General features: G+C 41.2%; 1 protein-coding gene across 1 annotated transcript in view; it reads right to left on the bottom strand.

Annotated features, from left to right (window-relative positions):
• ARFGEF3 (ARFGEF family member 3) overlaps positions 1-13,953 on the bottom strand; it is a gene marked incomplete at both ends in the record, with an annotated part of 93,926 nt that overhangs the window by 30,116 nt on the left and 49,857 nt on the right. The window contains 6 exons of the mRNA XM_081998395.1: positions 47-213; positions 1,415-1,498; positions 5,093-6,003; positions 8,711-8,823; positions 10,217-10,541; positions 13,261-13,365. Coding sequence (XP_081854521.1) covers positions 47-213; positions 1,415-1,498; positions 5,093-6,003; positions 8,711-8,823; positions 10,217-10,541; positions 13,261-13,365 — 1,705 coding nt within the window. The remainder of the gene's footprint in view (positions 1-46; positions 214-1,414; positions 1,499-5,092; positions 6,004-8,710; positions 8,824-10,216; positions 10,542-13,260; positions 13,366-13,953) is intronic.

Raw genomic sequence — 13,953 nt, 5'->3', positions numbered from 1 at the left:
ACAAATTTTTTTTTTTTTAACAGTTTTCCCATATTCCCCAACTCACCAGCAACACAGGGGCTTGGGCAGGCTTCTTCCTGTAGAAATCAGAGTTGGCCAATTTTAGGTTGAGCAGCAGAGTGTAATGTGAGACCATGTAGAGACTGTCTGCATTCATCAGAGTTTGGAAGCTGAAATTTAGGTTTCCCTCAAATCCTGGTGAGTGCATCATACCTAACAAAAACACCATGTGAGCTCTCACATTTTACACAGTTTTTGCCTGGAAAAAAAAAAAATCAGAAACTAACCCTAGCATTTCAGCAGCAACAGATTGCTAGAATAGTTAATGAATCATCAGTAGAAATTACTCTACTAAATGTACTAGAATAGGGAATAGAAAAATAAGTAGTCCATCTAGAATGCAGTGCTGCAAGGCAAACTGACCACTCCAGTCACAGTCCAGCAAAGCAACATGCTAAATTTAAAGTACACGGGGAGCACGAGCATTCACTGGGATGACTGCCAGGTACAGAGCAAAAGGCAGCATACATCTACAACGCTAACTGGAAAGGTGAGGTGGGAGAGGGCAGAGGCAAAGCCTGTGTACTTAACTGAGCATACATTGCACCAAATGGTGCTGATGAGGGTGACAGCCCTTTTAATCCCCGAGTAAATCTGCTCTGGGTGAGTGAGTTGTTGGATGGGGACTGGAGTGTTTGGCACCTTGCAGGATGAGGCTCTAATTATCATTCTCTCCATGGCCTAGAGGTATGTGGACAAATATCTGGGGCCAAGCTGGCTGGAACTCATTACAACTCCAAGCCCTGTTTAGTTCACACAAGACCTGCTTTCTAGGTAGCCGAGCACTTGCAGCTCTGTCAGATGCATAAGCCACCTGTAAGCGCTCAGTACTCCTGAAAACACTATTTTTATGAAACAATAGCCTACAACCATGCCCAGTGGCACAATCCCTTCCTCCCATGTAGGATGGATAGCACATACATTTTCCTCTGAGTTAGGTGACCTACTGGTAGAAAAGCATAAGTCAAGTATGAGCAATACCTAATTGAATACCCCGTGATCTGTAGTTTGAGCCATGAAAAAAACCAGAAATATTAGACCCTCCCCACATGACCCACAATATTTCATGTTTTTCACATCAGGTGTGAAATCCATCCATATAATGTCAATTAAGGAATATTAAGGAGTAAGCTTTATCCTAGAGGAACATTTGAAATGAAACAAAAAAACCAGCTTCCAACGTTAGTTACATGATGAAGCAAATCTGTGTCATTCGTTAACTGTTGCAGTGGTTTATTGTGGATATATTCCTCCCACCATAAAGCTCATGACTCCTCTTAGACAAAATACAACAAACCATTAACATAAAAAAAAAAAAATCCACACACAGAAAAGAAGCAAATGTTTTTCTTGCCTCGTGAGGGTTTGCAAGCTCTGTGCTGCTGCCTTCTCGGACTTTCCACTGTCGTCACTTTGGGGGCGTGGATAAGGTGGGTAACTGTTTGAGGGCGGATTTAGAAAGAGAGTAACTGTTCCAGGGTGGGTCTAAAAAATGAATAGCTGTTCAAGGGAGCAACCTTTGTGGAAGAAAGGGGTGAGAGGGCTGGCCACCCACCATATCCACATGGGTTGCCGTGTGCTTGGGGTAGATTTCTCCTGGCGAACGTTAACAAAGAATCTTTACCTAGCATGAAAACTATGTGCTTGAAAGTCGCCTGTGAGTTAGCTCCAGTGACTCCATCACTGAAGGCAAAGATGCATATTAACACTTTGTTGGATGGAGGATCATGATATTGATGTAGCTAGAATACATTGAGTTGATACCTTATCTCTCTTAAATATGTACCTCGGGGACTAGAATCTGCTAGAGTAATAAAAACCTCAAGGCAGAGTGGTATGTAAAAGAAAAAAGCCCACTTTATTTTACATTAAAATATTTTTTAAATGTGCAACCTCCTACAAAAGACTACCATTAAAAAAGAAGGTGTATTAACTGCACATAAAAATAGCTACTAGATAGTGGTTATAGATTTGAGCACCCAAAGGTGTTTGGAAAAAATATGTCCTGAATTTTTTCCAAAATATGGGAAAATAAACAACTGCATTTGAGAAATGCTGAGATCTCAAAAGCAGAAGATTAGCTGATGCATAAACTTGCAATGATGCTTAACAACATAACAATGTTGCTGCTAAAAGATATGGAATCAAAACTGAAAAGAGATGCTAAAAATGTTTGCTATGATTATTCTCACAGTGGCACACAATCTTTAGAACGAATGCCTTCACACTGCACTTCATGAGAATAGTTACATCCGAATTAAGAGAATACCGATCATCAACTTTCATTATAAAAATCTGCCAGCTATAATAAACAATGAGGTTAGCACACCATCTTAACAGAGACAACAGTTCATTTAAGTTGGTCAGGTAAAAGGAGGTCCTGAAAAAATGCAAATTTAATGTTTTGTGCAAGTCAAGATAATGTTGAGAATTTTTAGATAATTCCATATTTTTTAAGACAGATATCACACTCCAGTGTCATTAAGGATTTTTTTGGCATTGGTTTTATCTAGCGACAAGGAGGAACTCTCTGAGGAAAGATGACAACTGTAGATTAAGAAGGCTTTTAACCAACTGACTTCCAAATCTTAATTTCACTATAACTCTGCTTAGCTGACTTCACTTTTTCCATGCTTATACTCCCATGCTAGTGCCTCAAATTCCTACCTCCTTTCATTGCTTTTTAATCCTATGAAAACATAATATTACAATACTATGTAAAGACCTAGCTTGTACGAAAGACTATTAAATTGTAGCTAATGTATTTTTCCCCAAAAGTGTAAAAAAATTTGAAAAATGAAAGAAAGCAGTTAAATAAGGTCTCTCAGAAATATAAAAATACTGCTTCTGTACTGGCTGGTCTCAGAACTGCACCTGTCTCTTTTCAACTCGAATCTCAACCAATACTCAAATTTCCTAACGTATTCTTCAGGAATTATACATGAATAGATGTTGTACATACAAGGAGTACGACCAGTTCCTCTTAATCACCTAATTTGCCTTGAATTGTTGGTGCTAAGGAAGGAGTCCTGAAGTAAGGACTCCAACATTGCCTATAGAGGTGGATCAGATGGTGGGTGTCTTGGAAGAGCTCCAGGGGGAGTTCCTATGCACAGACATGTTTCAACTTTAGTAAGTCTCTCTCTGTACAGGTCTTCAAACTCATGCCTCTCTCACTTATACAGGAACGCAAGTCCTCACCTCAGAAGGATTTATGGACTTTTGCTTAAGATCTGAGGTACAAGTTAAGGGACTGTTTCAGCTGGATTGAGTCTCATTCAAGGTGTCCAAGTGAAACATGAACTGCACATATCTTGTGACAGCAAAAAATTACAACTCTTAACAGCCACAGCTCTGTGAAAATGCCAGAATACCTCTTCCAAGCTATTTTAGTACAGTAACTTGCTACTCTATTTTTCCATGGTTCCTTACTGAGTGGCATCTTCTAAAAATACTTCACTAAATCAGACTGGAACCATGGTGTACATATTTAAGTATAGATTTAGACATGGGGGGGTGGCTTTCTTAGGAAAGTGAAAGATCTTTCTCAACTCAACAGTCTAAGTCCAAGTCTAGGTGAGATGTACAAACCAGAAATTACAGACTTAATGCAGAAATCGAGAGATATTCTTCCATCTTTCTCACTGTATTAGTCATAAGGAATGACAACAAAAGTCATGTTTAGCCTTAAAATCCATAAGTCTGCTAGGTCTACCTCTTCCAATGCTTTAAAATGTTCTAAAGTGATTTGACAGACAAAAGAGAAAAGTGATATACTCATTCAAGCACGAGAGAAGAGGTACACAGAAGTCTGAGCTAGAGGTCTAGTCTTGGTATTTGGTATAACCTCATGATCACTCGTTTTCAGGAAAAAGAAATCCCTTGTGCCAGAAAGGATGCTTTTGAGCACCTCAATTAGGAATGTGATTATTATTAATGTCCCCCTTAAAATATCTCCTTTCTGTGATATAACATGGCCAACGTTTCTTAAAAATGTCATCTACCATCTTCCTGAGTTAGGGCTTATTTGGGCAGCATTTAAACAGGATATCAGGAATATCATCTTATTCACCCAGCTTCATATCTTCTGTGATGATGGAAGGCATGCCTTTTGACTCTCTCTGAGTTTAATGTGTGTGACAGAGCACAAATGAATGAAGCAATGATTAGGAGAGGAGCAATAGGAAAGGCAATTGTGGTGAATTAAATTAAAGAAACAGAGAAATACATTTTACAAACATTTTCACTTTGGACACTGTCAGGAAAAAGAAACCCTTCTAAAAATATATATATATTTATACACATTTTAAATATACTATCAACAGAACAAACTAGCCTTTGCATGGTGGTTTTTTGTTTGATTGACCAAGCCAAGATCCCAGAGGTTCTAACCCTGAAAGAACTGTGGGTATTTAATCTCTTAAAAGGTGAGATAAAACTTTAACTATTTTTCATTTGGTCTGGGCTGTGATCTTTCCATTTCCTGTCATGATAGACAGCAGTATTAAGAAAAACAAAAGTGAAGAGAATTGTTCCTCTTTTCTTATCCTTTCAAGAGCTTACTGCTGTGGAATTTTTATCACCTTCTTTGCAAGGCTGACATTACTAATAGTAATGCAGTGATGTACTAAGCTACTTAAATCTCTTTCAAAACAGGTGATGGTCCTCCCCACACCCCTTTCATGCTAAGGAGCAACCCCAGCCTCACTTTAATGACAGCATGTGCAAATCTTCTCAACACATCTTCACAAACCTGTGAAGAGGTATCTTACTACAGAAAATTCGATTTCTTAATTGAGGATGTAATCCAGAACCTGTTAAGAGTCAATGGATTGACCTCCCTTTCAATCAGTGCCTGCATATTCAATTTGCTGTGCCCTAAATGAAGTGTGCTGCTGTGGAGGAATGTGCTTTACAAAGCAGAAACCTCCTTATTCTGGGTATGTTCTCTGAAGACGAAATCCTACAAGAGAATCTGTGTACAGTGCTGTCACAATGTGCCTGGTTAGACAATAACTATTTGCTTGCAAACCTGAGCAGAAGGTTGAAGAAAAGCTCTGCAGTGCTCCATCCACCTCCTCTATGCTGGGAAGAGCTATAAGCCGAGGTAGAAGAGCTTCAAGTGACTGGATAAACAGCCGTGCACTGTGCTGGTCTGCTTCTTGGTTTTTCAGCAACTTCAGAGAGAGAGCAGCAGTACGTAAGGACCTGTGACCTGGACAATCCCGTGGTGTCTGCTCCTCATCAGCCAGGGAGCAGTTGTCAGAGCCTATGTCTGAGACATCTGACCTGCCCGAGTCCTTCTCTGCTGCCATGGAATACTGATCACATGAATCAAATTCAGTCCTAGAAAGGTCCTGGTCATCTACACTGAAGTTGCTTTCACTGTATCTAGATCCATAGGACCGGGTCTTGCAATCAACTGATAAGAAGTTAGTTATATCTGGATAGACTATGGTGTGGCTTCTCTGAACAACATCTGGCTGGTCGATGGTTTCTGACTCTGGTTCTCTATAATGAATCTCTTTGCTTTCGTGTCCAGCTGGAGATGGCAATGAGTTTTTTTGACTTTCTGGATTATCCTCTGGAGTTGTCTGTCCCATATCCCCTTCCAAAGTGGTCTGACCAGTGTCTGTGGTAACACTAATGCTAATATCAGGACTCTTCTCATTTCCTGATTCCCAAGCAGGATTTTCTGAGGACAGGATGCGCCTCTGCCATCTAAAGTCGGCATCATTGATCTCCATGGAGTCCCTGCTCGTCTCGGTCCCATCCTTCAGTTCTTCTAAGCGCCGGAGCAGCAGCTGGATCTGCTCTTCACTAAGACCCCTCCCTTGGCTCAGCTCATCTAATGATCCAAGCAGGGCAAAGACGCAGGACACTGAAGCATAACATGCTTCAATACCACCTTTGATGCACGCTTCTGTCATCCCATCCATGATACTACAATAAAAAGAGTTTATTTAAGTGATGCAGCACATATAGTGAGCATATGTCACTATAATCCAACACCATCCCTCCATAAGCAGGAAAAAAAAGTGAAATTATCCTGTAAAAATTCTTGTGAAAAAGATAACTAGAATTAGAACATATTATTAACTCTTCCATGTGGACATGGCTATTCTGTAAAGGGAGTGCCAACAAAGGAAACAGTTACTGTGCATTTGTACCAGCATGCACAACATGTTTTCCCTTACAGACAAACACTTACACTGAAAAAAAAAAACCCCTCAACACCCAATTGAAGCTAAATTTAAAGCCATCTGTGTCCTGAAAATTATCTTTTTTATATGACACAATGTGCCAAAAGATGAGCTGGCAGGGAAGATGACCAGCGTGGCTGAACAGAGAGCTTTGGCTGGAACTCAGGAAAAAAAGGAGAGTTTATGACCTTTAGAAGAAGGGGCAGGCAACTCAGGAAGACTACAAGGATGTCGTGAAGTTATGCAGGGAGAAAATTAGAAGGGCCAAAGCTCAGCTAGAACTTAATCTGGCTACTGCCAGAAAGAAAATTAAAAATATTTCTATAAATGCATTAGCAACAAAATGAGGGCTAAGGAGAATCTCCATCCTTTACTGGATGCAGGACGGAAACATAGTGACAAAGGATGAGGAAAAGGCTGAGGTCCTTAAAGCCTTCTTTGCCTCAGTCTTTAATAGTAAGACCAGTTGTTCTCCAGGTAGCCAGGCTCCTGAGGTGGAAAACAGGGAGCAGAATGAAGCCCCCATTATCCAAGGGGAAGTGATTAGCAACCTGCTACACACAAGTCTATGAGGCTGGATGGGATCCACCCAAGGGTACTGAGGGAGCTGACAGAAGTGCTCAGCAAGCCACTTCCCATCATCTATCGGCAGTCCTGGCTAACCAGGGAGGTCCCTGTTGACTGGAGGTTAGCAAATGTGACACCCATCTACAGGAAGGGCCAGAAGGAGGATATGGGGAATTACAGGCCTGACAGTCCGACCTTGGTGCCAGGGAAGGTTATGGAGCAGATTGTCTTGAGTCTCACACAGCACATACAGGACAACCAGGTGATCAGACCCAGTCAGCATGGGTTTATGAAAGGCAGGTCCTGCTTGACTAACCTGATCTCATTCTATGACAAGGTGACCTGCCTAGTGGATGAGAGAAAGGCTGTGGATATTGTCTACCTAGCCTTTAGTAAAGCCTTTGATACTATTTCCCACAGCATTCTCCTGGAGAAACTGGCTGCTCATGACTTGGATAGGTGTACACTTCGCTGTGTAAAAAACTGCCTGGCTGGCCAGGCCCAAAGAGCAGTGGTGAATGGAGTTAAATCCAGTTGGTGGCTGGTCACAAGTGGTGCTCCCCAGGGCTCAGTATTAAGGCCAGTTCTGTTTAATATCTTTATCAGTGATCTCGACGAGGGGATCGAGTGCTCCCTCAATAAGTTTGCAGATGACACCAAGGAAGTGGTGTCATCACCAAGGATCTGGCAGACTGGATTGATGTGCCAAGGCCAACTGTATGAGGTTCAACAAGGCTGGGTCCTGCACTTCGGTCACAACAAGCGACTTGGGTCACAACAAGCAACACTACAGGCTTGGGGAAGAATGGCTGGAAAGCCATTGTTGGTTGACAGATGGCTGAACATGAGCCAGCAGTGTGCCCAGGTAGCCAAGAAGGCCAACAGCATCCTGTCCTGTATCAGAAATAGTGTGGCCAACAGGAGTAGGGAAGGTATCTTTCCCCTGCACTCAGCACTGGTGAGGCCGCACCTCAAATACTGTGTTCAGTTTTGGGCCCCTCACTAAAAGAAAGACACTGAGATGCTTGAACATGTCCAAAGAAGGGCAATGAAGCTGGTGAAGGGTGTAGAGAACAAGTCTTACGAGGAGCAGCTGAGGTAACTGGGGTTGTTCAGTCTGGAGAAAAGGAGGCTGAGGGGAGACCTTATCACGCTCTACAACTACCTGAAAGGAGGTTGTAGTGAGTGGGTGTTGGTCTCTTCTCCCAAGTAACAAGTGGTAAGACAAGAGGAAACGGCCTCAAGTTGCATCAGGGGAGGTTTAGATTGGATATTAGGAAAAATTTCTTCACCAAAAGGGTTGTCAAGCATTGGAACAGCCTGCCCAGGAATGTGGTTAAGTCACCATCCCTGAACGTATTTAAAAGATGTGTAGATGTGGTGCTCAGGGTCACAGTTTAGTGGTGGACTTGGCAGTGCTAGGTTAATGGCTGGACTCAATTTTAAAGGTCTTCTCCAACCTAAATGACTTTATGATTCTATATGATCTTTATAAGAACTGAGAACCCTTCTTGCTCAATCTGACAATGTTTGAATTTTTGTTTACCTCCTTTGACTTCACCTTGGAAATGTACCTCTAACTAAGGACACGGTTATTTCATTGCAAGGTTAGGGACCCAAACCCAAGAATTTCCATCTGTAAACCAACATATTTGTGTATTTTGGCAAACTCCACAAGGTAATTATCTATGCCTTTACAAACAGGCCCAGACTGATGACAAACTAGTACAAGCTTTTACCGCTCTTCCATTTTCACAGATTATTCAACCAGGGAGATACAATGGCTGATATTTGGGTATACTTCTGAAGACAGGACTGTTTAAGTGTTCTGGGTGCACAGGTTTAAGAGACCAGAGGCTGAAGGAAGAAACAAAGCGTACAGCTTGAGAAGATCCAGGTGGGACTTCCTTTTAGAAATAGACCTCTTCCTGGATTCTGACTCAGAAGAGCAGGGCCCTGCCAAATCACAAAGCCGCCGAGGACTGCCAAGTATCTGAAAGGAAAGGAAACAGAAGTTACTAGAGGATTATCTAAGCATTATTTAAATGAAGTAAATGAGTCATAGTTCTATCAAAGCCCTGATTTCTCACAGCAACGGAAAATAGCATGCTGATGTTCTTATTAAAGCTAGCTTTCCTCTTTTTAAAAGCAGAAAAGCAGATAAAGAAGAGCAGAATATTCAACGTGTATCACATATAGGATGTTCCCCAGTGCTTTACATTTTTCACTGAACATGTTTCAACTGATACTGCACACAAGACAATCTTTATGCCTAAATATAGAGCAAGTATCTTGCACTATATTATATACCAAAGTGGGCCTTTCTCTTCAGTCACCCAGTTACAAAATTAGAGAGTCATGCGAAGATAGACAAAATGATTCCTCCTGACTCAACCTGCTGGGTGGTGTCCTGTTAATGCCCACCAGGAAATGCAAGGAGAAGGCTTTACAAACAAGCACATATTGATAAGCAGAAAGAGGCAACATATATGTCCTGCAGGAAACAACATTAGACTGAGCTTTTCCTAAAACTTCAATTGTCGTCTTGCTATTGTTTAAAATAAGAGGAAGACAGGTACCCGGGTGACTGTCAGTTCAGACAACAACCCAGTGGGTGGCTGTGTGGTGTTAGGACAGACCTTCAGGCACAGAACAGCTGAGGTATGCACAAGCTAGAACAAAAATCATCTAAAGGATACCACTGTTCCTACAAATTATGTAAGTTGCCTTGTGTTTCACAACACAAGAAGAAAGCTGCACATGCAAAATGGAAGAGCCCATGATTTCAGCTGCTGCTCAAAGAAGTCTAATAATGCTCCAGTTCTAGTGCTGTCAGAGGCACTGGGCAAGAGGCCAGAATGGACTGGTCTTGACATGGCCACTTAAGCCATTGGCAGCTTCCTTGTGGCTACTCTAATAAAGCTCAAGGAAACTGTATTTCAAAAAACTGGCAGGTAATCAAAGTATATACTCACGTTAATGCCTAGAATACTACTACACTGTGAGAATGAATGTCTCCTTCTAGCAAGAGGAAAGAGTGGGGAAAGATGCCAAAGAAGTTCAGAACTGGATTGCTATCCTGTATCTCACCCAAAAGAGCAGTCATGACTCAGTGATAAGATCTGTTCCACGCAGTACCACAGCATGAACACTGATGAGTTGCCATAGCAGCTTGCCTTATGGAGACAAATATAGCTACTACGACTTCGTAAAACTAAAAATATTTGTCAGAATGGCTTTGATGTAACAGCTGTGCTCAGAAAGGGCAATTTCAACATCCCTAGTGCTATAGTATGGAATGAACTGGTATGCACCTATCAGCAATATTTACTGTCAAATAAACATTTTGCTTTACATGCCTGGATTTGCACATGTGATTATCCTACCTCTTTCATAATTTTGATGGCTTCCACTCGGTGCTGAGGTGGTGGGTAAAGCAATATCCGGTGATAGAGAGACTGCAGCACAGGCTTCATGGATTCCACTGACCCCACCAGTCGAACCAGTTCTGCTGCAATATAATATATGGTCCGTGCAACGGGCCCACTAAGGGCAGGTGCTGTGGAGGAACAACCTGAACCCCGGCCATGATCAGAGACCCCTGAGGAAGGTGAGTCAGCCTCAAGGCAGATGCTGCTGTGGGCAGAGGTGATAGTTTTGTCATGGATTGGATTTCCCAGGATTACTACTAGGGCTGGGCACAGTTGCTTCCTGAGAAAAAGAGAAAGCAGCAGATGGTAAATGAAAAAAAATAATCTCAGAGGAACAGATTGAAAATAGCCCACAGTTAAATGAGATACACACTCTTGTTTTAATGATCAGTCGACAGCAGTGGTTAGATAGAATAACAAATTACGCCAGGCTTTTTTCGTCTCCCAAGCATCAGGCATGCTAGTACATATGGAAATAATTTTGTGTGCTTTATAAACATGGTACTGATTTTGCAAGTTCATGTTGTTGCACAGTGCTACCCTTTACAGGATAGCTTGCCTGCCTCTTTCATTGGCTGCAACCTGTCGCAAGGTAGAAATTCTAGGTTTCTATTGCCAACTGTTTCTTCTTCAATCCAGCTTGGGACCTTTAAAAAAACCTGACCAGACAAAACCCAATCTATGTTAACTAGAAGGTCTGATTTTCCATCATTGAACTGCACATGCATCTATTTTAGTAAGCACCCCTAGTTGTGAGCTTCCATTTTGCTGGCTTTTGAGAACATAATTAAAGCCCTCTATTAGTAACTCAAAGTGTGCAGTTACTCCTCATATGCCACTATACACTAAAACCACCATCCTTCTTTCAACTGTCTTTCTGCATGAACATTCAAGTTAAGTGATTTCACACCAGTAGATCACTCTTCTGTGGAACCAGAGCCAAAACCAACTCAGCACTTTCCTCCATTAGCTGTTATTTCAGCTTTGCACCCATGCACTCGACATTTTACTTCAGTCTGCAAGACCCTAATTTAAAAAGCCAAGTGCTGCATGAGAATACAGTCCCAAACTTGATTTTCACCTACATGCCTCAGAAGGTCAAGCTGGCACATAGAGCAAGCACTCAATGACAAATAATGATTCAGCATAGAGTAACACATCCTCATAGGTAAGTGCATCTTATTTTCTCAAGATTTTTATGCAGTCCAGAACATTGTTTTTCTTAATGTGCTTACTAAAACAGCTCGGCTTCCTGAAGTCACAGAATGAAAAACAGCTTTTAATCAGACATCAGATAATGCCTTTGAGTCTGCTTATTCCATTTCGTTCTCCAATCAGGCATATTGCTTACGAAATGTGCCTGCCTCGAAGCAGGCATAACCACAGGTTGCAACAGCAACATATTCCCCACACATCTTAGTCCCATCAAAATATCAAACTACAGATAACACTGTCAGAAGAACACAGAGCTAAATCTTCCCTGTCTGGTCCCTTCTTTATCTTCTGTTGAGAACTGACTAAAAAGTGCCAGCCAGAGAGAAAGTTGTATGCATGTAGCAAACAGGTCCTTAAAGAACAAAGACAACTATCAGTTTGGTTCAAAACTTCACTAAAGAGCTAATGGATTAATGTGCACTTATACTGCTATATATTCAAAATTATGTTTGCAGTTTAAACTGTTTCATGTCTTCCGAGTTGTGGGGTTTTTTTTCCCACTTCAGCTTAAGCATGTAGCTGGAGCATGCGTATTCTTTAGCAGCAATCCAGGTTAAGAAGTCCTGCACCTGATGGCTTGCCCTCACGATACACAGCTACAAATACAAACACCTGTAGATTTGCAGTGTAAACTGGATCATCAAAATTATGTAAAATTTAAATAAAACAGGAAGTGTTTTCTTTTAACTGAGATAATTTCAGGGACCTTGCTTATAGAATGGCCCCACAGTCAGTCACATAAGCATGAAGAAAGGATTGGGTGAAATTCAAGGGCAGAAACTTCTGAAATGGGTTTGCCATGAAAGAGAGAATTCTGCTCTTACATTAGAGATCCCAGAGGCCTCAGCATAGGGTCTCTGTGCAACACTGCCAAGTGTTATGAACCTGAAGACCTCTCAGTCCAGCAGCCACTGATTTTCCTGGGACAACAAGGGAAGTCATGGGTGCCTCTACATGTTGCATCCTTAGAATTGGGCCCAAGTCAAACACTTCCGTTTCAAAAATATAGGGTAAAAGCACAAGAAACACATTTGCCATTAACAGTCCCATGCATCTTTTCTTAACACAAATACTCACCAAGGTCACAGGATTGGCATGGACTGCAAGGAACTGCATATTAGTTACATTCTTGCTTTATCACTATGACTCAATTATCCATATGCTATTAAAAAAAACCCACTATTGCAAACAAAAGGAGGGAAAACGGTTATTTCAGGTGCTCCGAGGTGATGGTATCAAACAATTTAGAGGTAGATATGAACACTAAAGACATCAAAGCTTTCTGGTGAAGTGTATTAAAGAGAGGATTTCTTGATAAAGTGGAAGCACCGTGAAGAGGATTTAGCCTCAGCTCTTATACAGTGTAGGTCATAAGCATTTCTGGTCACCAGCACACCATCTGACATTAATTTTGCTTATCTTCCTGCACTACTGCATCAGACCATTAAGAATCTCTACAGCACTCTTCTATGGTAAGCAGAATATTTGTGTATTTAATGCCACACAAAAATCCAAACTATTGCAGAAAGTGTAAGAGATTTTCTGTTCTGGCTAAATACATTAGACTTCATTACAGTGACAATTCACTACAGGGTTTTAATGTGCTAGCTGGACATGAGGTCCTAACCAATGTTGTATGAGGCACAGAATGAACTGATAGTAGGCTAACAGCAAGCTCTGCTCCCATGTGGAGATTTATTGCAGGTTTGTTTGCATGGCTGGGGCTAGAAGGTCCTTTTATACTTACAAACCGAATATTTGCATTAGTCTTCAGATGTACTCACCATATTAGATCAGTGAATCCTTTGTGCTGGTGCATGCTGGGAGAGAAGCTGTTTAACATGGAGAGGATGCACTCCAAGTAAAGCAGCTGAAGCTGCCGATTGTCACTGGCAAAGAGAAAAGATGCCATTTGTGTCACATTAAAAGAAAGATTATTTTATTTTCTAAAATAACTACATTAGTTCACTTGAAAACTATACCACAATTTACAGCAGTGATTTATTTTGCTTCGTCCTATGGATTTACAACGGTGTGATCGCGTTTATCACCCCATTTATTTTGTACTGATCACACGTGGTGATCTGCTACTTCATGTAAGTAATAGAAAGTAGATTTAATTCATCAAATCTCAGAGTGAGGAATTAAAAAAAAAAATTATGTGAAAAAAGAAGAAAATGAAAACAAATAGTTATTCAAACTCTATCTAAAAACTTGAGGAGGAAGGAACCCTTAAACAGAGGAAAGGAGACAACCAGAAGATTTTTGACTATTGGATAGTTTCTTCAGGCAATTTGAAGGGCATTTAGGCTGCTCTCTGGTTGTTTTTTCCTCTTTTCTTTGTGACAGCCACAATGGTCAAAAGTCAATGTCTACAGGCTGAAAGTAACTTGATGACATGGCTACCTTTCAGGGCCTTGCCAGTTACTCTGTCAAAACCATAAACACAAAGTGAACTTCATGAAAAAGAATGTGAA

The sequence above is a fragment of the Phaethon aethereus genome, assembly GCF_964289735.1.
Source record: "Phaethon aethereus genome assembly, chromosome: 3".
Lineage (NCBI taxonomy): Eukaryota > Metazoa > Chordata > Aves > Phaethontiformes > Phaethontidae > Phaethon > Phaethon aethereus.
This window is presented reverse-complemented; position numbering and strand designations above follow the sequence as displayed.